Below are 22,172 nucleotides of genomic sequence, written 5' to 3'. Positions count from 1 at the left end.
GATTAACGGGGACGACTTGCGAAAACTTCAACGATACAGCTGAGTAATTGCTCGGCCGGTAAAGGGATAATTAAAAATAATTACCGTTCTAACGTTCTCCTGCAGCGACAATCAATTAAATAGGTCGCATTTTACGCGCTACATGCAAGCACCTCGTTTTCCTTTTTAGTTCTATCCGCCTACTCTGCTTTATATTACCAGCAGCCATTGTGCCTGGGTAATTGGGAAATTTGACGATGAAATATCCAAGATTTGAGTGGAATAGCAATCGCTTGGATTATTTTATTATTTTTTCAGATACAATACACTGGCTAGAAAAGGTATTTTAAAATACTCGTACTTTTCAGTTAAGCAATTTTTTTCTCATTACATTTTTCATGGCATCAAATTTTTGTCGTTCTATAAAGGTAGCATTAAATAATATACTCGGCGTTTAATATACTCGGTTGTACTAGTATAGTCAATTAGCACGATGACCAGATGATAAATACGACGGTGTGCAAATGTTTTTCATAAAACGTTCAAAGATTGAAGTTGTTTTTTCGTTCAAAGAAAACTTGAAGCTTTAAATATAATATCGCGTCAAAGCGATTCATTAACAAATTCAATATATTCGAATCTTTAACGAAGTTACAGCGAATTAAACACAGCTATGATTACAATTAATTAATTAAATTAAACACGCCTTTGAATCGATTTTTGGACTCTCTTCATTTTGTGACAATTTTAACTCGAGGCGACAATAACGAAAGGAAGATGGGATTAAAGACTAAACAGCAACATAAAACACCGATGTTGCAATAATTTCCCATGCTGCTCGATATCATTGACGTGATTTAAATAACCAATTGGAATCAGTGAATTCGATCGGTTCACGAATCTCTCGTAACTAAATAATTTCGGAGGATGGTCGAAACGTGTCAAAGTGGCGGAATGTCGCTCATTCGTGCCGTTCACCCGGGAATACAAGACGAAAATAGAAACCACGAAAGAAATAAACGCGGAAAGCAAAGAGAAAGTGAAAGAGAGAGAGAAAGAGAGAGAGAGAGAGAGAGAGATTAGAAAGGGAGAAACTCTTAACTCGGTCCCAAGTTCGACTCGAAAGGCTAGAGTTTCCGTCCTCCAGCGGCCATCGCTCTTTAAACGAGAGGCAGAAAGATCTCCGTTCAGCCACCCGTTTCTCGGATACGTACAACCATTCTCGTACACAGCGAAAGGAAAGCACGAGTCTCGGCTGTTCCATATACATGCGTTGCGAGTAAGTACGTGACGTTTTATGACCTAACGCGGCCACTGTGCAACGTTGATTCGATTTTCCATTGCGCAACACACATTGTACTCGTGGAACACACGTTGCGTGTTACCTTATATGTACGATGATGTACGTTAGCCAGAAGTTGCTTTTAAATGTTATCGACTAGACAATAAGCTTGTTAAATATGAGACGTGCGAAATAGAATTTGTTTCGCCCGAGGATGTAAATGTCCGTTGAATTGTTTTAAACGAACCTAAATTCTCGGATATGACGACGCCAGGATTTTAAATCAGTGCTATAATTTCTATGAAAGATTCGTTTCGTGGGCTTAGCAGCGGTAGATTTTCAATTATTTTGATCGTCACAAAATATCGTACAAGATCTCACTCGTTGGAGAACCTCGAGACGGTGACCGAACATTTGAAATCAAAACTCTAACGATTTTTAAAGAAAAGAAAGGAATATATACTTCTAGGGAACGACAAATACGTTAATTCCTTAATAAGTACGATAAATTTTGTAACTCGTAACAATTACGTTCTACACTCGTACTTGAGAATCGTCGAGTTTTCAAATACGAAAACTCTAAAAGCTTCTTAGAAATCGCACCGTCGTTGTCGGAGAATTACTAAAAAATCATTGCCTTTACGATTGTCGGAAAATAATTAACCAATCCAGCAGCTATTTTTCAATATCAATCTGTTCGATATAAGGTTACAAATTGTCCGAGAGACTTTCACGTTTCACCGTTCGCACGATGTAAACAAATTCCAGGTTGCCACCACCGGCTCGAGCAAAGGCTGCTCGTCGACATGAATTGGAACCAATTTCAGCACTGAATACGCGTCACAATTTGGATCGTACGGTGCGACCGTTTAAAATGTCTCCTGTACGTACGTAGAATGTATACATATACATATATACGAATATATATATACACACACAATACAATATATAATACAATATAACACACGGGGAACCATTTCATTCTGTCTCGAAGCGAGGCGAAATACGCTTCGTCGGCTCTCTTTGTGAAAAGAATTCACTTTGCATTTTTACAGTTTCGCCAGAGAAGAAGAAATCGACGCGAGATTACTCTTCGAAGGGATATATCCTTGAATGGCGGTTGCAGCCTTTTTTTCATTCGCTCTATCCGACTTTCCAAGGCTTCGTCGTTCTCCTCTCTCCGTCATTTAAGGCACTCGTCTCTTCAACGATTCAAATTTTAATTCAATTACGAGGACGACGACAGCGACGCGTCTCCGCGGTGTCTCCCTCCATCTTCTTTTTCTCTCCCTGTTACTTTTTCTTCCCCGATTTTTCTCGACCGACCCCTCTTCCCCTTTTCTTTTTCCCCACCACCTGCCCCGCCAAATCTGAATTTAATTATGACCCTTCACGTAACCGCCTTGCTCCTCCGCCCCTCGAACCATGATTCGTGGCCTATCTCGCTCTCGCATCTGCCGCCTTCGGGACGTTAAGACGCGCCTTTCTTCTCTGTTCCCTCTTTCTTCCGCTTTACTTCGTTCGACGGCTCTCTTTATCCACGAGCTAGCTAGATGATCGTGGACGAGGGCGAAACGCCAAGGGTGGAACGCCTTAAATTTTAAAGGGCGTTTAACCCACCTATTGCTTGTCGATTTTTTCCGTCTTTTTAATCCCGTTAAGACCTTGATCGATAGAACGTTCTATGAACGTATTTCGCGATTATAATCGCGTTCTGTAAATCGATTATGAATCTTTATGAACTATCATATTTTCACGAGTGCAGGTGAAGCTTTACTGAGGTAGTAACGAAGGAATGGAAGTTAAACGGAGATGTGTTTCAGCCGTTAAAAATTCTAACGACTAATTTGTATATTTTTGCATGTGTTGTAATCCATATATTCTTACGCGTTGTATACGCTTTAAAATTTTTCAAGATTTTATAAAAATATGGATTAGCGTAGAAATCCGTGGACTACGTTATTCGTCGAGTTATTGTTAAAGACGAAGTCTTATTTCCGAGAAAATGGAATCTGGAACTTTCATGGATGGACCTCATGAAGTATTCAATAGACGTACAATTATTAACAATTATTCATCAATAACGGAAATGATAATAAACTATCTTTGTAATGCTAACGAGTGCAAATAGGAACAAAAATCTTCGTCTATTCAGAGCTCCACGTAATCGAAATTTAAGTGCACCTAAGTACACCTAACTTTGCGTCAAGATTTTCCATCTTCACCTTTCCAATTCATTTCTCCGTAGTAGAATCCTACGATATGCAATACAGATGCTATTGGATAAAAATAAAGCGTCTGAAAATGATGAAAGTCAGTCTTCCAAGAAATGAATTCAATCGGAGGAAACAAAAGAAATTACCTTAAGAGAAGACAAAATCTGAGACCATAAAATAATGAAACAACGAATGTATATTAATTCCTTTGCTTTTTCTCTTAATACGCTTTCAACATACACGCTACAAACTTCACATTTGCTCACGATATTAACAAAAGTATACAATTCGTAACAAAGAATTACAATCGGAGCATCGTAGTACAAAGAATATCGCTAAGAACTCGACAGGAACGTAGAGAATAATAAGTAGACAATAATCAGAAAGTTCTTTCCGTTAATGCTATTATTGTCGAAGACGGTTCTATTTTCCTGTAATTGGCGTTGCAATGTTCGTCCAATTTGAATCGTTTCGATTGTCATGAGCTTGGTTAGCCAGCTATGCAACGGTTGTAGCATACACACGACCATGGCGCGTATTATCGATTGATCGTTGAATAAATATTCTTATACAGAAATAATGACGGGGTACATTATGAAAAGATGTAATAACGTATTCAGAATTGGTCGTCTACTGGGCTTCAATCTTCATTAATTCTCTTTTTCCATTGGCCGCTCCTCCTTCGTTTCGCTATCTTATTCCCCGTCTCGATTATCCTTTAGAAAACATTCGCATCGACGAGCCTTTCTTCCGATCGATTCATTCTCTACTTCTCTGCCAATCCTCGGCCATACCCTCCTTCGTTTTCTTTTTTCGCATTTATTCGAGGTTCCGGTATTCTCATTACTTCGCCATTGATTCCGTTCGAGGTGCTGTGGATAGTAACGGCAATTAAACTAATGCCAATTAAACAAACCGACAATCGTTAATTAATGGTTTATGTCCCCGTCAAATCAATTCAAATCGATTTCTACAAGTTTTGCAATATCGTGCTGGTGATTGGTCGACGTTGAACGTGGATTACGCGTTGTGCGACGCTTACGATTCTCGTTAGCTTCCATCTGTTTCGATATCGTATAGATACCATTCGATAGGAATTAGAATTCTTGTTATGTCTTACGGATAGCTGATCAAACTTTAGAACAAGAACCACCTTATAAAGACACGGGTAGATATTTTGATCGATCTATCGTGATTGGATATACGTTTGATCCTATTTGATGTACAATGTTTGCAAGATTACACGCATACAAGGATTAAGCTGTAGAACGAGCTTCAAAATGTTCTGAACGATCTCCGAATTCTCATTCTCGTCATGTCTCTTATCGATACCGGCGTGTCCTCATGCACGTGATGTTGTATTTAGTATGTTTTAGGCCGAGAACGTTGTTTTAATGATAGAAGAAGAGACAGACCTGCATATCCATTCTGTTGAGGTTGACTGATAAAAGAACGAATAGATGAATTTGTAATAGAAAAATATATTGAAATAAGTATAGGTATAAGTATAATTGTATGCTGGCCAGATCCTCACTCTTACAGTGTTACAATATAATAGAAGGAGCTATGATAGGGAACACGTTCATATATTTATAGCAAAGGATATTACCAAAAAGTTAACTTTGTAGCTCTAGCCGAAGCCTACAAGAAACAGCAATAAAAATCTACTCATTGCTCTTTGTTTCCAGACCTCGTAACCCAAAACATAATTTACATCCAAGGGCACAATAATATGGACCTCTCCTTATTTATAATTTTGTTGTTTCACTAAATTCTTGCAAAGGACATTACCCAAAAAGTTAATCTTGTAGTTCTGTCTGAAGGCTACAAGAAACAGCAATAGAAATCTACTCATAGCTCTTTTGTTTCTAGACCTCGTAACCCAAGACATAATTTACATCCAAGAGCACAATAATATGGACCTCTCCTTATTTCGAATTTTTTGTTTCGCTAAATTCTATTCTCTTCGTAACAGCGGGCTCCAGGTCACGGATATACAAAAAGTAAAGATGTAGAGTTTTTCTTGAAGTAATTACTTCAACATCTCCTTCTTCTTCTTAAATCTCTTTCTAAGGACTCGTCGTTTCGGAAGATACGGATCGGCCGAGTGCGATAGACGACGGTAAAACACGAAACGCCAATGGGGTACGATAACAGGCTCGATCAATCTGACGAAACTATGAAAATCTGCAGAAGTTGAACCCATTCTGAAAGCGGTACTCCGGTATTTGACACAGCGGTGCAGCCGTATTCTAATTAAACGGCACAACAAGCCTGATCTCGGGATGGAATTCCAAGATCGGCATCGATTACCCAGCCAATTTGCGACCAGCCACTCTCTCTCTCTCACCCTCTCGTGGCAGCCACCTTCTCTCTGCTCTCGGTCTTCGGTTCTTCGAATCTGTTTCGAGCAGTTTCTTCCGCGGATATGCCATGAATTTACGAACTACGTCGTGAAAGGCGTCGCGGAAGTTAATTCCGAAACTCGACACAGTTTTTGCTTATACGTGTAAGTCAATGTATGTATGTATCGTAGCTGGAAGATGAGTGTTTACGAAACATTTCGTAAAGGGATGTGTAATATGATTAATAGCCTGATCAATAGCGTGTCGGTTCGTGCGCGTCTATTAATGAAACGAATCGACTTTCTCTCGTCATTAACTTCATTTCTACGCTTTGCTGTACGCGCTGGAATAGGTTTCGCGCTAATACGTTAAAGTAACTTGTCACTTAACGCTTGAAAATCAAATTGTAAAATGCTACTGCTTACTTGTGTGCTAATAAGCCCGAGAATCTAAATATTAAAAACACAATAAAATTCGTAACAGATAAAATAGCATTTTTTAAGAACAATGATTAGGTATGAGTTTATATAGGCTTTGTTAATGCTTATTAACATATTGATAAACACGATGGAAAAGGAAGATATGAATCTACGATCAGGAAAAATTAAAAATGAGTTTCATACTTAATATGGACAATTATTTTGCGATAATGATTAATGAAAATTAACTGTCAATAAAAATATGTAACACGACGCAAACGTATCATCAGTTCTCATCGAAGAAATCTGCAACTGGAACGGGAGAGTCTCAACGAAATGCCACGCTTTCACACGCGACTTCAGTAGATTAGCTCTTACATAGTCAGCCATAACGTTGTGACCATTCAACAAGTCTGCAGGTAACTTCAAATCTTCCATAGCTATAACTTTTGGATAAATTCAAACATTGAAATATCCAAAGAATGGCGATAGAACGGTTTCGCTAGAAAATGTAAAAATTATCGAAAATGATAGATATAAAAATGGGTACTCGGATACTCGATCAGTCACGTCACGATTAAACGAACAATTAAATGAATTTACAAAACGAAACAAAACCTAGTTATACAATATACAGTTGGCAAACTCCAATTTTCAATATAAGTGCAAACGTGTTAAATTACATCACCGTCAAATTCGCAACGCCGTACGTACATGCGTTAAACTACGTATACCACGGTGAAACTCGTCGATGTTGGTCTGATGCAATTCACGCGATGGCGAAGTTAAGTGGTCGCCAAGCCTTAAAACGGTCGTCGGTGAAAATTTCAGCCATGTTCCTCCGTCGTTGCCTTAATAGTTCATTTGTCGTCACACAAGCCTCGAACAGCGGCGTGTTACCAGGGGCTAGTGAGGGAAAAGCCAACGAATAAAAGAAGGCGAGGAGGATGGTGGAGAGGAGGGAATGGGTGGCAAGGGAGACAGAAGCTCGGAACCACTGTTTATGTCAATTTCGTACCTACGGCGCATCACAAAGGAAATAAAAGGGAACAATTGCAACGTCGCCAAGTGCAATTTGCGCCTAGATATTATAAAAAGGTAGAGAGGGTTGTGGAGGAGGGAGGGCGGGAAAGAAACGGCGAAAGCGAGAGGACAGACAGAAAAGAGGACTAATGGGGAGGGACAAAATGGTCGGAAGAATGCGGAGGAAAGAGGTAACTAGTACAAAACAAACGACGTACCATTCCACACTGGCTGCATTGATATATTACGCTGTAGAGGTAGGGTTTGCGGAGCGTGTGTGTTCCGTCGCGGCCGCTTTCGCTGCGCTTTTAGAATTCGATTATTGGACTGCCGGTAAATCAAGCATGGAAATAAACTTAAATTACGAGCGTTTTTTTCTGCGCTCGGAGAAACACAGATTTTTTTCCTAAAGCGCGGGAAAGGGCTGCCAGTACGAGTATTAAAGAGATAAATTCAGCGTAACGAACGTATTACGTTCGAGAGCTTTTTGTTCGATGGTAAACTCGGAATAAGAAATCGGTTTAAAAAATGATCGTTTAAAGGATTATGCGTTTATGGTAATGTTTTTGATATGTGATTTCCTCGCGCGATACGTAACGAATCGATAATTACGTTTCATTAATATTAGTCCGCGTTACGTGAATACGATATTTGCTGTAAAATTTCTGAACGATAATATCGATGTAATCGTGTCGGAGTCGGATCGGGAACCACTTTAAGAACGAATTAAATTGATTAAGTAGGACAATCTGTTTTGAAAGCGTGCGGCAACTTGTAATAGAAGTTTCTTCCGAGAAAAGATGCTCGTTATTTACCTAACTAGGTCAACGCTATGAAGTGCGACTACCTACAGTTTTATTGCGAAAAGATAATTCGAAGATGCGGAAATACTTCCCTCCAAGCTATTCCAAGAAATAACGGCAATTATAAAACTCATCAATTTTTCAAGAAATTGTCTCGTTAAAATTCTGCTCTAATTAGAGAATCGGTATTCTCCGACAATTACATGCGACGAAATTCTTTGCCGAATCTTTAATTTTAATATAGTATGAAGCTCTTAATAGATCGGGTGTATCATTAAGCAATCATTTTTCGACTACTTCTACGTATTGTTAGTATTTATGGGATTCTTGGTCGTGAATTATCTATCGATCTTTTCGCGCATGATCGAATGTGATTTTATGCTTTATCCTCGCTTGATTCCTCCACGTATTTTTATAAGCGAAACTGATAAACCTAACTTCAGTTTTTATAAATTTCCAGGTTTATTATCCGGATATATGTATAATTAGTATTCAACTTTTCAAGTACCAAACTAATTAATCACAAGGTTATTTGTCATAAACAATGGTATAGGTAATTGTAAACAAATTTCAAAAGGTAAACTTTTATGAGTAAATATTTGGATCATCTTCGTTCTTCTCATTTGATCAATACGATTGTTAAGCGCTTCGATTAAAAATCGCAAAACTTCGAAGAATGCTTTCCATATACACATTACAATAATTTGTGTAAAGGGTGTGCATCTTTACGGCAAAGAAATGGATTTTACGCAAAGTAACACGTAATATACCCAAATTTCAGTAATATAGTGAACGTGTTATATAAACAGATAATTGTTTCTACTTATGTTACACTATATTTCGCTCAATCGCGGATCGAAAGTGAAGCGGTTATTAAAATTCTAACAGCATTTATAACTATCAATGTTCGTTAATAAAATAGAAAATAGATCATCTTTCATCTATCTTTTACATCGACTTGCGTAATAGAAACTGATAAAGAAATATTAATAGAATCATGGGAATAAAATGAACGTAATAGAGAGTTTTCAAAAAATAACGGAAGCTCCAGATCCCCTTTTGTACGAACCTTGCGAGCCCAACATTCCGTGTTCTATATACCTGGGTCACACATACGCACACACATACGAACGAGCGTGCACCACAGAAGTACCCGAAGCCGCGTAACCAGAGCCAACGTTTTCAAGGCCCGAAAATGCATCCGATATTTCGGTGTAGGCACTCTGTTAAGGTCAGAACACGCGCGCATCACTGACTGGCAACAACAGAGGAACGTTCGCGTGCCCGAGGCATTCACCTAGAAAGCACGCGTTCCCGCGGTACCCTTTTCCCTGGTCCCTTAATTCGCTTCTCTGCGGAGAACGTGAGCCGGGGACAAATTTGAATTCGTGCAAATCATTCCGGCTAGCTTTTTACGAGTTACCTTACGTGGCTCCTCCCGCCGAAAACGATAGAGAAAGAGTAAAAGTAAGAAAGAGACGGGGATAGAGGGCAATAGGAAGAAATAGAGAGAACGAGACAGAGATACAAGCGACTAATGTGACAGATAGAGAAAAAGAGCGTCAAGACAACAGCCTTAATAGCCAGTACAATGGGCGGATCTTCGAGTCTTTTACGTCGCACTTGACGAAACAATAGTCGAACGAGTAGAGCGCGGGCGATAGACCGGCGCTGCTGGAGGGTGTCGAGGGTGTCGAGGATGCCGAAGAGGGGCTGCTACCACCGGTAGACGACTCGGAATCCGTAGCCCCGGGTCGGGTTTTAACGACGTGCTCGGACACAGTCGTTGCATCCCTCTGCCTCCGATGCACGCGCTCTCTTCCACGGTAACCCTGTCCTTCTCTCTTTCTCTTTCTCTCTTCCTTTCGCCCATTTCACTACCACGTTTACCCTCTCTCCTCGTTCATTCTACTTGGCCTAGCTCCATCCGTCTCTCGCGCTCCAGCCTTCGCTTCGTTTCGTTTTCGTGCATGCTGCAACCCCGGGACGCACCAAGCTCTGCCTTCGTTCTCTGCACGTACGCATACACACATGCTGACACGCTCTCCTATTTCTCTCCTTCTTCCCTTCCTTCTCTCTTCCTCTCTGTTTCTTTGTCTTCGTTCCTGTTGCTCCTTTGCCCCTGTCGAGTGCTTCCACTCTCTTCCTTCATTCTCACTCTCCACTCTCGGGCTATTCGCGTCTCTTTCCGTCCTGCACGCCGTGCTACCTTCGTTCCACCTTCGGTTCTCTCTCTGTTCTTTCTCATCGCCAATCTCACTCGCCAACCTCAAACTCCTCGTTTCTCTCTTGCGCCACTTCCTCCCCCGTCTCCTGCTCCTTTCGTCCCTGTCTAACCACGACAACAGTTACCTCGGCTCCGTATGTCTCCGTCGTTCCTTTCATGCGGCTCAAGCTTGCCTGCAAGCTCCCTCGTCGCTTAACGTCAAAACTTTCGTGTCCCTCGTCGCCGCCCCGTTCTCTCAGCCAATGAACACATCCTTCCGCCTGTACACTGGGTGTCCAGCCTTATTACCAGCGATTCCATCCTTCGCGAAAACAACCCGTCCTGCTGCTTCCTCTTTCCCTGTTTGTTCCATGGTGATCATTTCGAAGACGCACGCGGAGAGATGGTCAGGGTTAAGTTTCCAGACTGGCAACGCTTTGAAGGTGTAACAAAAATTCAGAAGGAGTTCTTATTTTATTCTTAAGATTGTTTAAAATCTTACATTGTTTCTGATACGTAACAAGTACACATACGTAGATGTATATATTTTTGAATTTTATAGGTTTCAACTTTCTATAGGAAATAAATTATTAATAATTGTATACCTATGATAATATTTAAGATACGGGAATTATAATTATAGACTAGCTTAGTATTGTTTATTTAATATTCAGTGGATTTCCGATAGTTTGCACGTCTAATGATTCGTTTCTTGAAAAAACAGTATTGTCAGAATAGTCGAAATGACTTATTTGCAATGAAATTTTTCGAAAATTTCTAGATTTACGACAGCGCATTTTTTTTTTTTTTTTTTTTTTTTGAATATAAATTTTATACTTTTTAGTCGTCACTAGCTTTGATATTAATGAATCGTTCTGATCTATTATAATGTATCAAATACACATTATACCGTGTCTGTATTGGGAAAGGTTCAAGCCCAAGTAATTTGTCTTTATTAAGCTTAACTCTATTTTCAAAAGAGTTTCTGATTTATGACGCGGCTAATAAGTTGGGAAGGTTACTCGATTCCGAGGGATCACGGGCTGAATGTTTTCTCCTTTCTCTAATGGATAATTTGGAATTTCTAAAACAAGCATCTCAAAGATTTTTTCCGAAATTGATGAAACAAGTCCAATAGATGGCAATCAGAAAATTGAAGACCTTGCCACGCTATTTTATCACGAGTAGTTCTTTATATATCACACGTTTTTCTGGAGACCATATTTTCCAATTTTCTAGCCCGAAGAATTCAAATACCATTACAATAAAGATTGTTTGCTGATTACAACGAACGCTTTTTGCTTTAAGTCAATTTGCAGACTGCCATTTTTTCGCACCACGATAAAATACACTAAAAAAACATAAAAATAAAAAGGCAATGCTTTTAGCGTTGGTTCTGTTTCTCTTCCCGAGTATAACGCGTACAACTGAATAAAATATTTTCCTCCGTTTTACAATAATTTGGAAAGACGCAAAAATCGCAATTATGTTCAACGATATTTCTGCAAAACATTTACGAGAAACGCATAATTTTCAGCGCGCTAAACCGAACAGCCCCTTAACCCGATTACTGGATTGTTCCAGAGTTAGAAAATTCTTCAAATACCGCATTAAACTCTTGATAAAGGAGAATTAATTAAGCCGAATTTAATGTTCGCCAGTGCAAACAAAATACCTTGTACCTTTCGTATAATCTACCCGTGCGTTAAAAAACGAAGCGGTGCTCGTCTAATTAAATTACAAAGTCTAAAATATATTGTAGCAAAATAAAATGTAAATTGATTCGCCAAGTCGGCTCGTCGTTCTCAGTCAAGGATCAAGGATCGTTCGAGCCTAGTAAACCAGAAAATTTCGTTCGCTGGAATTTACATCGCGAGCTGGATCGTTGCCTCTGGTATAGAAATTTCGCTACTGCGTATGCATAAACAACGAAGCCCTAGAACTTTGTAAAAACTGTATGAATATGATATAGCCGGCATCCTCTGTTCCGAGGAAGAAACTGCAGCCATCCAGTTTCTTACAACTTCCAGGAGCTCGTTTCGGAAAGTACCGAGAAAACCTGAGAAAGAGAGAGAAAGAGAGAGGGAGAGAAATTGAGGGAAGGGAGAGGAGAGAATGAAAACCAAACTGGAGGCGAGTATATTTTAATAAAGTCGTTAAAACTCGGACGCTGGAATCTCTGGCAAATAACTGCGTAAAAATTGAAGAATCGAATACGTATTTTTCCCACTTGTATTTTCTTACTTATTTTCTCTTTTTACGGCATTTTCTCCCTTTTGTTTCTTGCTTTTTAAGCACAGAGACAACGCGCGCTGCGAGAAGAAAGCTCGATATGGAAAACGACAAGACTTGTTTGAGTAAGGATAAAAAATGTAGAGGAACCAGGAAGATAAGAGAAAAAGAGAGAGAGAGAGGAGAGGAAAAGAAGATGGACGAACATAAGGAGGAACTCTAAAAGAATAAATTATACATTCCGAGGTAGCTCGGTGCTGCTTGGACGAGAGACTGCGTGCACGTAAGTTGCAAAGTTCCTCAAAGATGCAACGACTGCAAAATGTTCACCCTTTTTTTTTTCATACGCGCTGATACTCACGCGACGCTCTCCATCTTCGCCAACCATCCTTTACGACGCGTCGGCAGCTCGTTCGAGAAATCTCGACATGACAACCGGTAACGAGAAAGACGCCGGGACGCAATATACGCGTCATAAAGCGCGATAAATTTTCAGCAAACTGTTACAAAGGAATCGTCGGGGAACGGGTAACGAGCGTGCTCGTCGAACGCTCAAAGAAACAAGCAGCGAATTTCGCGATGGGGCGTTAAGCTCTGATACAAACGCGTGTCTTCAGTTTCGCTCGAATTGCCTTTGCCGCTCTTACATTAGATTAGCCGGGGGACAAATAAAAGGAATGTACTGGAAGACAAATATCGAGCTCGTATCGGTGTATTTTTTTCCTTTTTCAAGTCAGACGAGATACGTAAAATCCGTATTTCTCTGGAGGATCTTGCTATGAATTTTTGCACGCCTTTACGATTGCATACGTAAGTTTTAAAGTTTGAGAATGTACAGACCATTTTCTACCAAAATTTAACTTTATCCCCAGTGATCGAATATTCCCGTAAGTCGCTGAACGTCTGAGATTTCATATATACGCGCTACTGAAATATACACAGTATAGTAATAGATTATGATCATTCGACGGTTTTGTAACGATAACGATTACGATTTGTTCCTTACTGTGTGTAGGGGTTGACTCTGATACGTTCTCTTTAGCGTCACTTTATAAAGTTTTATAAAATCAACGGAACCTATGGATTCCGTGATGTAATACTACTGGAACGTATAAAAATATTTTTTAAAGCATCCATTACATTTAAATTGTGATACGTTACACGAGATCATGTCAAAATTCTTTTGGAAATATTGTAAAAACGTTTCGAGAATGGAAATTAAACATTTATACATGTTCCTCTTCTTTCCTTTTTTTTTTCTAAGATATTCTTCTTCTTAAAATATCGAATATTTCGATTTGAGATACTTTGCGGCAATTACTAAATTCCAGAATCGAATGCTTGAAAAGTAACAACAGAATACAAATAATATCGTACGGACACACCCTTTGCTTCACTTATGAAATTTTTCTCGAAAAGTCTGCAACTTTTGCACAGTAATACAATTTCCACTATTTTATTCTGACGTTCACGTAGAAACTGGCAGACGCGCATAATAAAATAAAGAACCTGAAACTCGGATACGAGCAAATTCCCGTATATTTCGAAAACACGAACGACTAAATTGCAATGCCAAATTGACAAAAATATTCCCTTTCGCCATTCGGAGAATTCTATGAACGTCAGACACGTAAAATGAATAGACAAAAAAAAAGAAAAGAAAAGAAAAAAGAAAGAAAAGAATCAAGCGATTTATAATTCTACGAAGCTGTTACTACGTAACGAGGAAACATTTTGAGTCATCACCGCATCGTGGCTTCAAACACGACGTGTATCGCATCGTACGATCGTTACGCAATATCCGGCTTTTGCTTTATTCTTCCTGGCTCTACACGGCATCTACATATTTCAACACAATAAACGATCATTGGAGCTCGCAAATCTCGCGTGCGGTTCGGAAGGGATTATATGCGGCAAGGATGCTGAAACTTTAATCTCTATCGTATGCGAAATCATGAATTATTCGCTGGCCCGTTTAAATTATACGCGAGACTCTTAATAGTTTAAACGCGCTGATGACTCATCAATACTCCATAGCAAACAGTATCATAAGCATTGCGTTTGAACTTTGTTTGATACGTTCAACAAGGAATTACGGAAAATCGAAGTTGGATAATATTCAAAATGGAACCTGCAAAGATTCGTGTATATATCCGTGTATTTAGACGTGTAAGTTCATATAGTACGACTTTCACGTTATTGGAATTCATGGACTAAACATCCCGGGTCATTGGAATCCATGCACTGGAACTCCAAGATCGTTGGAACCCATATACCAGTACTACGACGATGTCGCTGAAACTCATACAGCAGGTCTGTGAAATCGCCGAAACCAGGATCGTAAGACACCAAGATTAATGAAACGCGTATTCTGCTACATCAATGTCGTTGAAATCCAAACATCTAAACTAGGAGATTGTTGCAACTCATACACTGTTCCTCTATGATCAATGGAACTCATATATTAGGTCTCCTGGCTCGTTTGAACCCATAAACTAGGCGTCCCCTAACGTTAGAACTCGCGCACTACGCCTCTGTTAGAATCTACGTCCTAGGTTTCTAAGGTCATCGGATTCGATACACAGGACCTCTAAAGTCGTTGGAACCCACATACTAGACCTTTGGGATTGTCGAAATCCATACGTTTGGACTTCGAGGCCGTTGAAGCTGATACGCTAAGAACTTGCTGAAACCTAGCCAGTAGACTCTAGGTGTGTATATAGTTTCATGGTCATAGTGTATTGGTTTCAAAGCCTCCGGGTTTTAGCGTGTAGGCTCCAAGGATGTCAGGATCCTAGTGTATGGATTCGAACGACGTCGTGGCAGTGCTGAAGTCCTAGCGTATGGGTTTCCACGACTTATGAGGTCCGATATATTGGTTTCGATGATCTCGGAGATCCGAAACGCAGATTCCTACGACTTCAAAAGCCTAATACGTGAGTCCCAATGATCTGAGAAGTCCAGGCTATGCATTCTATGATTCTTAGCGTCTTTGATTCTTATTAGTTCATGCGATTTTTGGTTCACAACATCTTCGGATCGGGAATACCTATACGTAACGTAAAAATATCAACTGCTGTACACAATGACAGGGATAATAGCATATTAAACGAATAGATATTGGGATCTCGGTGTATCGGTTTCGACAACTTAAGGCTACTAGCGTATGCATTCCAAATATTTCGGTATATCCAAGCTATGATCCAGGTATTGTTTTACGCGTTTGTCGTCAGACGATGTATAAAATATCGACCGGTACCAAACTATTTTGGATGCCATATTTTTACTTTTAAAGATGCTGAAATGAATTTTCTAATTTGCCAAAATTTAACACATACGTAACCAGTCTAATTGAACGCACGGTACAATGTATTGGATTGGCAACTAAGTGATTGCAGATTTTGGCATTAGGTAGTATTGACAAAATCCGCAATCACTTAGTTGCCAACCAAGTACCAAGACATTTAGCGTCGACTGTGTGACCAAAGAATTAAAACGAAAACGACGACAGACTCTTACGAAAAATTGATAGGAGCAAACCTATTTGACCTCAATAGACTCGCTGCCACCGTTGAAAAGCTTGCACGTAGTTTTCCACTAGAAACCTGCTCCGAACACAATTTTTGTTAGGCGTTAAAATTCAATAGCGAATCTGGTCGCGTATAACAGAGGAGCGAAGACGCAGGCAGTAAAGTAAAATTAAAAACTCTACATAAATTAATAACGCTGCATGTCCCAAATATTTTAATAGAAAAAAGCCTGTGTTTTCTTTTAATTAACGTAAAACCGAATAAATTAAAAGCGAAATGACATCGAATATATTACAAACTTTCGTGCGCCGTCGTTTAGATTAATAGCGTGTCGTGGAAAGCGAGCGCGACAATTTCCAAGCGAAAACACGGGCGCGCGCGCGTCGTACACAAAATACAAAATACGGGCCGGCCGAGTCTTCGAAAGTTCCACCGTGCGTGGAACAATCACCAAGCATAATACTCGCGGCCTTTCATTCCAAGCACCCATGCACACGCCATCCCCGTCGATCGTGGCAAAAGCTACGAGAAAACATCCGCGACAAAGCTGAATAAAAATTACGCTAGAGTTACTCTTTACGACGCTCTAAAGGAACTACAACAGCAAGTATATACAACAGAAACTCGACGAAAACAGCGGTCGGATCAACATCCTACTTTACGTAGCATTCTACTTCGTGAAAAACGCACAAGAGAAAAGAAGAAGATACTTACCGAGCCAGAAATCACAAACTAACCCATCCTGATCATCTACCTACCTGTTCGCGTTTCACGTCGAACATCCAGAGCGTACCTGAAGACGCAACCGTATATTCTGGAAAGAACTTTCTTTCTCCATAGTAAGACAATATCGAGGAACGATAGAAAAGAAAGACAAAGAAGGAGAAGAATGAAAGAAGCGAGAGAGACAGAGAGAAAAACGGACAAAAGCGTAACGCATCGCAAGCATCTACGAATGCTGGATGCGTGCAACGGCCGCGCACCGTACGTCCTCCCTTTCATTCTTTGTGGCACCTGCAGCTACCCTTTCCAACCCCTACGACACGGCCGAGCGGAGTAGAAGCGAGGCAGTGGAAAGCTGAAGTCGGCGCGAGAAGGATCGCTATAGTTCGCGAGGGAGAGGGTTGAACGCATGCGCGCGACGACTCGCGGGGGTTCTCCGGTACGATCAGTCGTGGCCGGCGGTGCCGGAGGCCAAAGACTTTCGCGAGGGTGGACGCGCCGCGTTTTCTGCCGGACCTCTTTCGCTCTATCTACACCTATCTGTCCCCTCCTCTCCTCTCCTCGGCGCCGATTTACGCCGCGACTAGTCTGGCCGCGCACGTATGACCCTGCACCGCCACCGCGTGCACTTTCGCGGTCGGCTGCACCACCATCAACGTCGATCACGACACCGATCGTCGTGTAACAGAGAAGTCCCTAACCATCCGTGACTTACCATCGTCGCTGATCCTCGCAGCCTCGTCGTCGCGTGTTACTTCGCGCGTACGTCGCGGCCACGGACAGAGGATCGGAGGAACGAACGCGACCTCTGACTAACTACCGGTCGATCGACGCGACCGCGACCACGACCACGTTCCACCACGACCGAGCGCCGGCACCGGTGTGACGTTCGAGGACCACCGGCTAAGTGCTCCTCGTTTAAGTTGCCTTCGACAGGGTTGACCAAGAGGTCCGAGAACGGGTCAGGATCCGAACGATGCTGGCCAGCTGCCTAATTTTTGTTGGTAAGTGTCCTGCGATTACGAGTCTGCTTTCGCGTGTGTCACACTGTCCGTTAACTTTGCGAGTTGATCTTGTCGGTCGTTGAGTGAAGTTTCATAGGTCTCGCATGGATCCGATTCGTGAAAAAGGCGCGATAGAGCCGTGTTCGACAGTCACAGATATACTCGTGCACGTTATACATTCGGATACATCGTTTCGTTACGTGTCAGACGATGATCGATAGAAGTCTGCCAGGTGCTTTCAGAAATTTTCACAAAACGCCGTTTCCATTTTTCCCCAAATTTTTTTTTTCTACCTTCCTTTTTCAACGTGGATGTGCTGATACGAGGGATGAAAGGGCGAACTGATTTCACGGGTATCTCTGACGGAATTCGCCGGCGCGTAAAATTACCGCGAAAAAAAGAGGCGCGGAAGCATCGACGATAGTTCCGGGGTTTTCGCAGTGCTATTTCGGGAAAAACCAGCTGCTTCCACCGTCCAGGAAACAATCGCACGTTCGTCGTGTACGGACGCGAGTGCGTCTACCCTCTTTCTAAAAGTTTCGCTCGGCAACGCGTATTGGAAACGAGATAACGACCGAGCACGTGACATCCGTGTAAATCTAATTTGTGAAATAGAGGCGGCGAATCTGCGCATCCTATCGAGCCGTCGAATCAAAGGACCACGTTCTATACGGCGTAACTTGTGTGCATGAATGCATCTCGGACATCAGTGAGTGAGTCATGTGTGAAAACGTTTCGTACAGTATGTCTGTTAGGGACGTGTTCCTTTATTCCAACTATCGCGTACGTGAATTCTGAAAAATCGGTCTTCGACCAATGATTTTTCATTTTTTACGATTTTCTGTGTACGCATACTTTTCCAATAAAAAAAAGTCTTTTCGTTTAAAAGCTTCGAGTTTGATCCAATTGATAAGTATGTGCGCGGATTCTCGAATACAATTGAGGATTTAAAAACGTGAAAATACATGCAACGAATACGAGAAATATCTTTGGTTAGATTCTGCATTTCCTATTACAGTAAGAAATTTCCCACAGGTGATAGAAAATTTAACGCATACCCGAAGAAACTTCTGAACTGTTTCAAGATTAAGCGTTGGATGAACTAAATCCGGAGTTGAATGTTTCTTCGTAACATATTCTCTAGACAACGTCTAGATCATCTTCTATATGTTACCTAACCGTATGAAAATACTGAAACGCGTTTTTGTATTTCGAGTATCTCGATGGTTCGTAGTAGGAAAATCTCGTTGAACACATATATACGTTTGTAATTCATATCGGCGACATTCACCGATATAATATGACACGTATACGTGCCTACGGTACTTGAAAGATAAATTGTTCGTATAATTAAAAACATTTGGCGTGGAAATAATTCGAATTGAATCGAAGTGACAAAAGAAATACCGTTTGCTCTAACCGCGATTCTAACAAGTGCCTACTTTACGGAGTGCTATCGCGCTACATATCTAAATTTATTTATCGTTCGAATCATCCTAGCACGTAACCTTCTAAAGAAATACTTCCTCAATTTTCCCCGTTTTTCTCATTCGAAGTTTGCTTAAGCTGAAATAGGGATTTCTAACAAAAACGTGACCCATTATAAAATTATCATATCCAAACTAGTGGAATCACGATATTATTCCTCGAGTACCCTCCGAATCTACAGAGCAAGTTGGGATCAGCACGGCTACCAAATTTAACTTTCTCTTCTAGCTTCCCATGAAATATTTTCTTGTCTCATTTCTAAACGTAAAATATTCTACCTTTATCTCACAACCGAATGTCTCTATTTTTCGCTTTACGAATAAAATATTTCATTTTATTTTTACACTAGAACTTTCATGCCGCTATAAACTTTTATTTCTCTATTTAGCCTTTGATTCGCGTTGAATAATCTTCGTAATCCGAAAACGTATCAAATAGCAAAATACACCGCTGGTCGAATACGAATATCATCAACTATAGAAATGAACGACTTTCACTCGCTCGTTAAATTTTGTTGGACGGCGGTCGCGTCCGTTCGAGAGAAAACCGATGTTCGAGTACATATATTATGACCGCGTTAAAGGAACAATAATCGTACGGCGGACTCGAACGAGGCTCTATTTAAATTCGAATCGAAAAATCACGGGCATAATCGTGGCCCGGTTAACGAACTGCGTCTTCCCGGCTTTTTCTTTTAGATATAAAAATTCTCGATCAACCGGTGCCGTGTTCGTTCGTTCGTGGAATATATCTCGTGGAAATTTCCCCGTGAAAAAGTCTCGTTAGAGAGAATCTCTCGTCGCCAGCAAAAAGGAAAAACTGTAATTTCATTCCGAAGAACGTGCGCCACGCTACCAGGCCCATGTTTTCATTTCAAAATTTGCCAGTGAAAAACGCGAAAGAGGATCTAACACATATTTTTCGGATGCGAGTGATATACTTCTCTAGAGAAATTATACTATTCGAAAGGAAGAACGTTGCCTTCTATTTAGCATAGATTTAGCAAATCCTCCATTCGTTTTCTTTCTAACAATAGGAAGTACGCGTAAACGATGTTTTATTAGAAACCTTTAAAATTTAATCGCAATTAACTCGATCGTAATGAAAAAATTCACTAACCTACTTTCAATCGCTAAACAGTCGAGTGGTTAATAACTATTACTAACGAAATCAGATGTTAATAATTATCGGTGATTAAATGAATGCTTCAAATATCGTCAATTATTTCCATTGCTTGGAACGATTATCGAAAAACGAATTCTCTAACCGGTCAAAATTCTGTACCAACATTTTTCCAAATCCTTAGTTTCCGCGTTTAATAATTTTTTCCCCCCAGTAATACGCGTGTCGAACCGAGAAACAACGATTATTTTACAAAACGACGAAAAACGGAGGATATCAAAATTGAATAGCCATCGTCATGGAAAATGCTGCGTAGGTGAAAATCTATTCTACCGTAACTTTCATTCTGTCTCTCAACGATATCCATTATTACGCTGAGTAACAAGCGAACCAGGAAAAGCAAAAAGAAAAAGAAAAAAAGGGAGAGAAGAAGAAAGAAAAATCAGGAAAAAACGCGGGAATCGAAGGGAAACAAACAGTCGACGCGACTGATACGGACGATTGGCTTTCGCGACGACGTCCACAAAGAGCTACATCGTCTTATTTGCGTTCGTAAGAACAATACGTTTGTCCGGACGAGGATGAGACGACATCGCTCAGACAATGAAGAATGTCGATAATGATCACGACGCATCTTAAGACCTCTCTCGTTAACGTTCTACTGGCTCTTTCGTTTCTTGCAGGAAGCTCTCTGTACTTTTCCTGAAGGAGCTCGCCACCCGGTCAACTCTCTACCATCGTCCCATCCCTCGTTACCACCCTACCAGTCGCTGTCCTCTTCTTATCCGTTTCGCACTAATTGCGGACAATTCCAGACTTTAAATCTCTCGAATCTCGAAAGCCTTTAATCTCGACGGCCGAGCCTTAACGACGTCGCCGTGTTTCGTAGAGCGACAGTTTGAAATTTAAGCGCTCGAGGAGGCGGAACAGACACCCTTAATAAGGTTCCTCCATCGTCTCGTCCTTCCTCTGCCTACTAGCCTTCTCCTCTCTTTCACTCTCCACGATATATATGTCTCCCTCTGTCTAGCTGTCCATCTCCGTCTCACTTTCTCATACGCTCTGTAATTCCTCTTTCTTCGTCGTTCACCTGACCTCACCTACACCGTGCGCCCGATAGCACACAGGCGAGAACGTTAATGGAATATTTTAATGGCTAAGCAAACCTTTAATCAACCTTTGTTCACCGGTAGTGCATTGTGCGAAATTAGGGATAAGCAGATAAGGTGTTAGCGGTGTCTTATGGAGGGCGCCAGACGATGGTGGAGTATGGATATGATCCTAGTCAGCCTGATGGCTGCTTTACGGATATTCTTGGCGTTACGACTTCAACCAATAATACGTACGTAATTGCTGTGTATAAAGCGATAGCGTAATGGTATAACAATTGGAAGCAATAGTATCGAATGGTACAGTAACCAGCGAGATAACATTCGTAAGATACATTTGCGTGTAACATTCAAATCACACGATGTAGTAAATAAAATAGAGATGTCGCGGAGAAAAATATTAAGATTTCTGTTTGCGCTATGAAGAGCTTCGTCACCTTCGTATGAAAATATGTCACTGCGTTTGAGCGTGGGAAATTTTGGAGTTTGGAGAGATGGAACCTTCAAAAAACGTATTGCATCAAACGATTGGTCTTTGTGTAACTTTTAATTCGAAAAAGTCGTGACAATCGCGATAGTTGCAAAGAAAATGCCTTGTAACTCAATGAATGACTCGTTTCGAATATTATACGATATCATTATCGCGATACATGATTAATAAACGCAAAAATAGCATGATTATGAGGGAAAG

General features: G+C 40.7%; 1 protein-coding gene and 1 long non-coding RNA gene across 13 annotated transcripts in view; one reads left to right on the top strand and one right to left on the bottom strand.

Annotated features, from left to right (window-relative positions):
• The window catches only part of LOC126915812 (uncharacterized), a 73,589-nt gene that overhangs the window by 16,881 nt on the left and 34,536 nt on the right, over nucleotides 1-22,172 (bottom strand). The window lies entirely within an intron of this gene.
• The window catches only part of LOC126915809 (cell adhesion molecule Dscam2), a 127,547-nt gene continuing 122,560 nt past the window's right edge, over nucleotides 17,186-22,172 (top strand). For 11 of the 12 annotated variants that reach the window (XM_050720829.1, XM_050720827.1, XM_050720824.1 and 8 more), the window contains exon 1: nucleotides 17,188-17,762. In XM_050720829.1, the coding sequence (XP_050576786.1) occupies nucleotides 17,735-17,762 (28 nt within the window). In that variant the 5' untranslated portion in view covers nucleotides 17,188-17,734. Of the gene's footprint in view, nucleotides 17,763-22,172 lie in introns of all 12 variants that reach the window. The other variant, XM_050720831.1, reaches the window with a different exon arrangement.

Source organism: Bombus affinis, chromosome 4, assembly GCF_024516045.1.
Source record: "Bombus affinis isolate iyBomAffi1 chromosome 4, iyBomAffi1.2, whole genome shotgun sequence".
NCBI lineage: Eukaryota > Metazoa > Arthropoda > Insecta > Hymenoptera > Apidae > Bombus > Bombus affinis.
The sequence above is the reverse complement of the archived record's forward strand: the minus strand, read 5'-3'. Positions and strand labels throughout refer to the sequence as shown.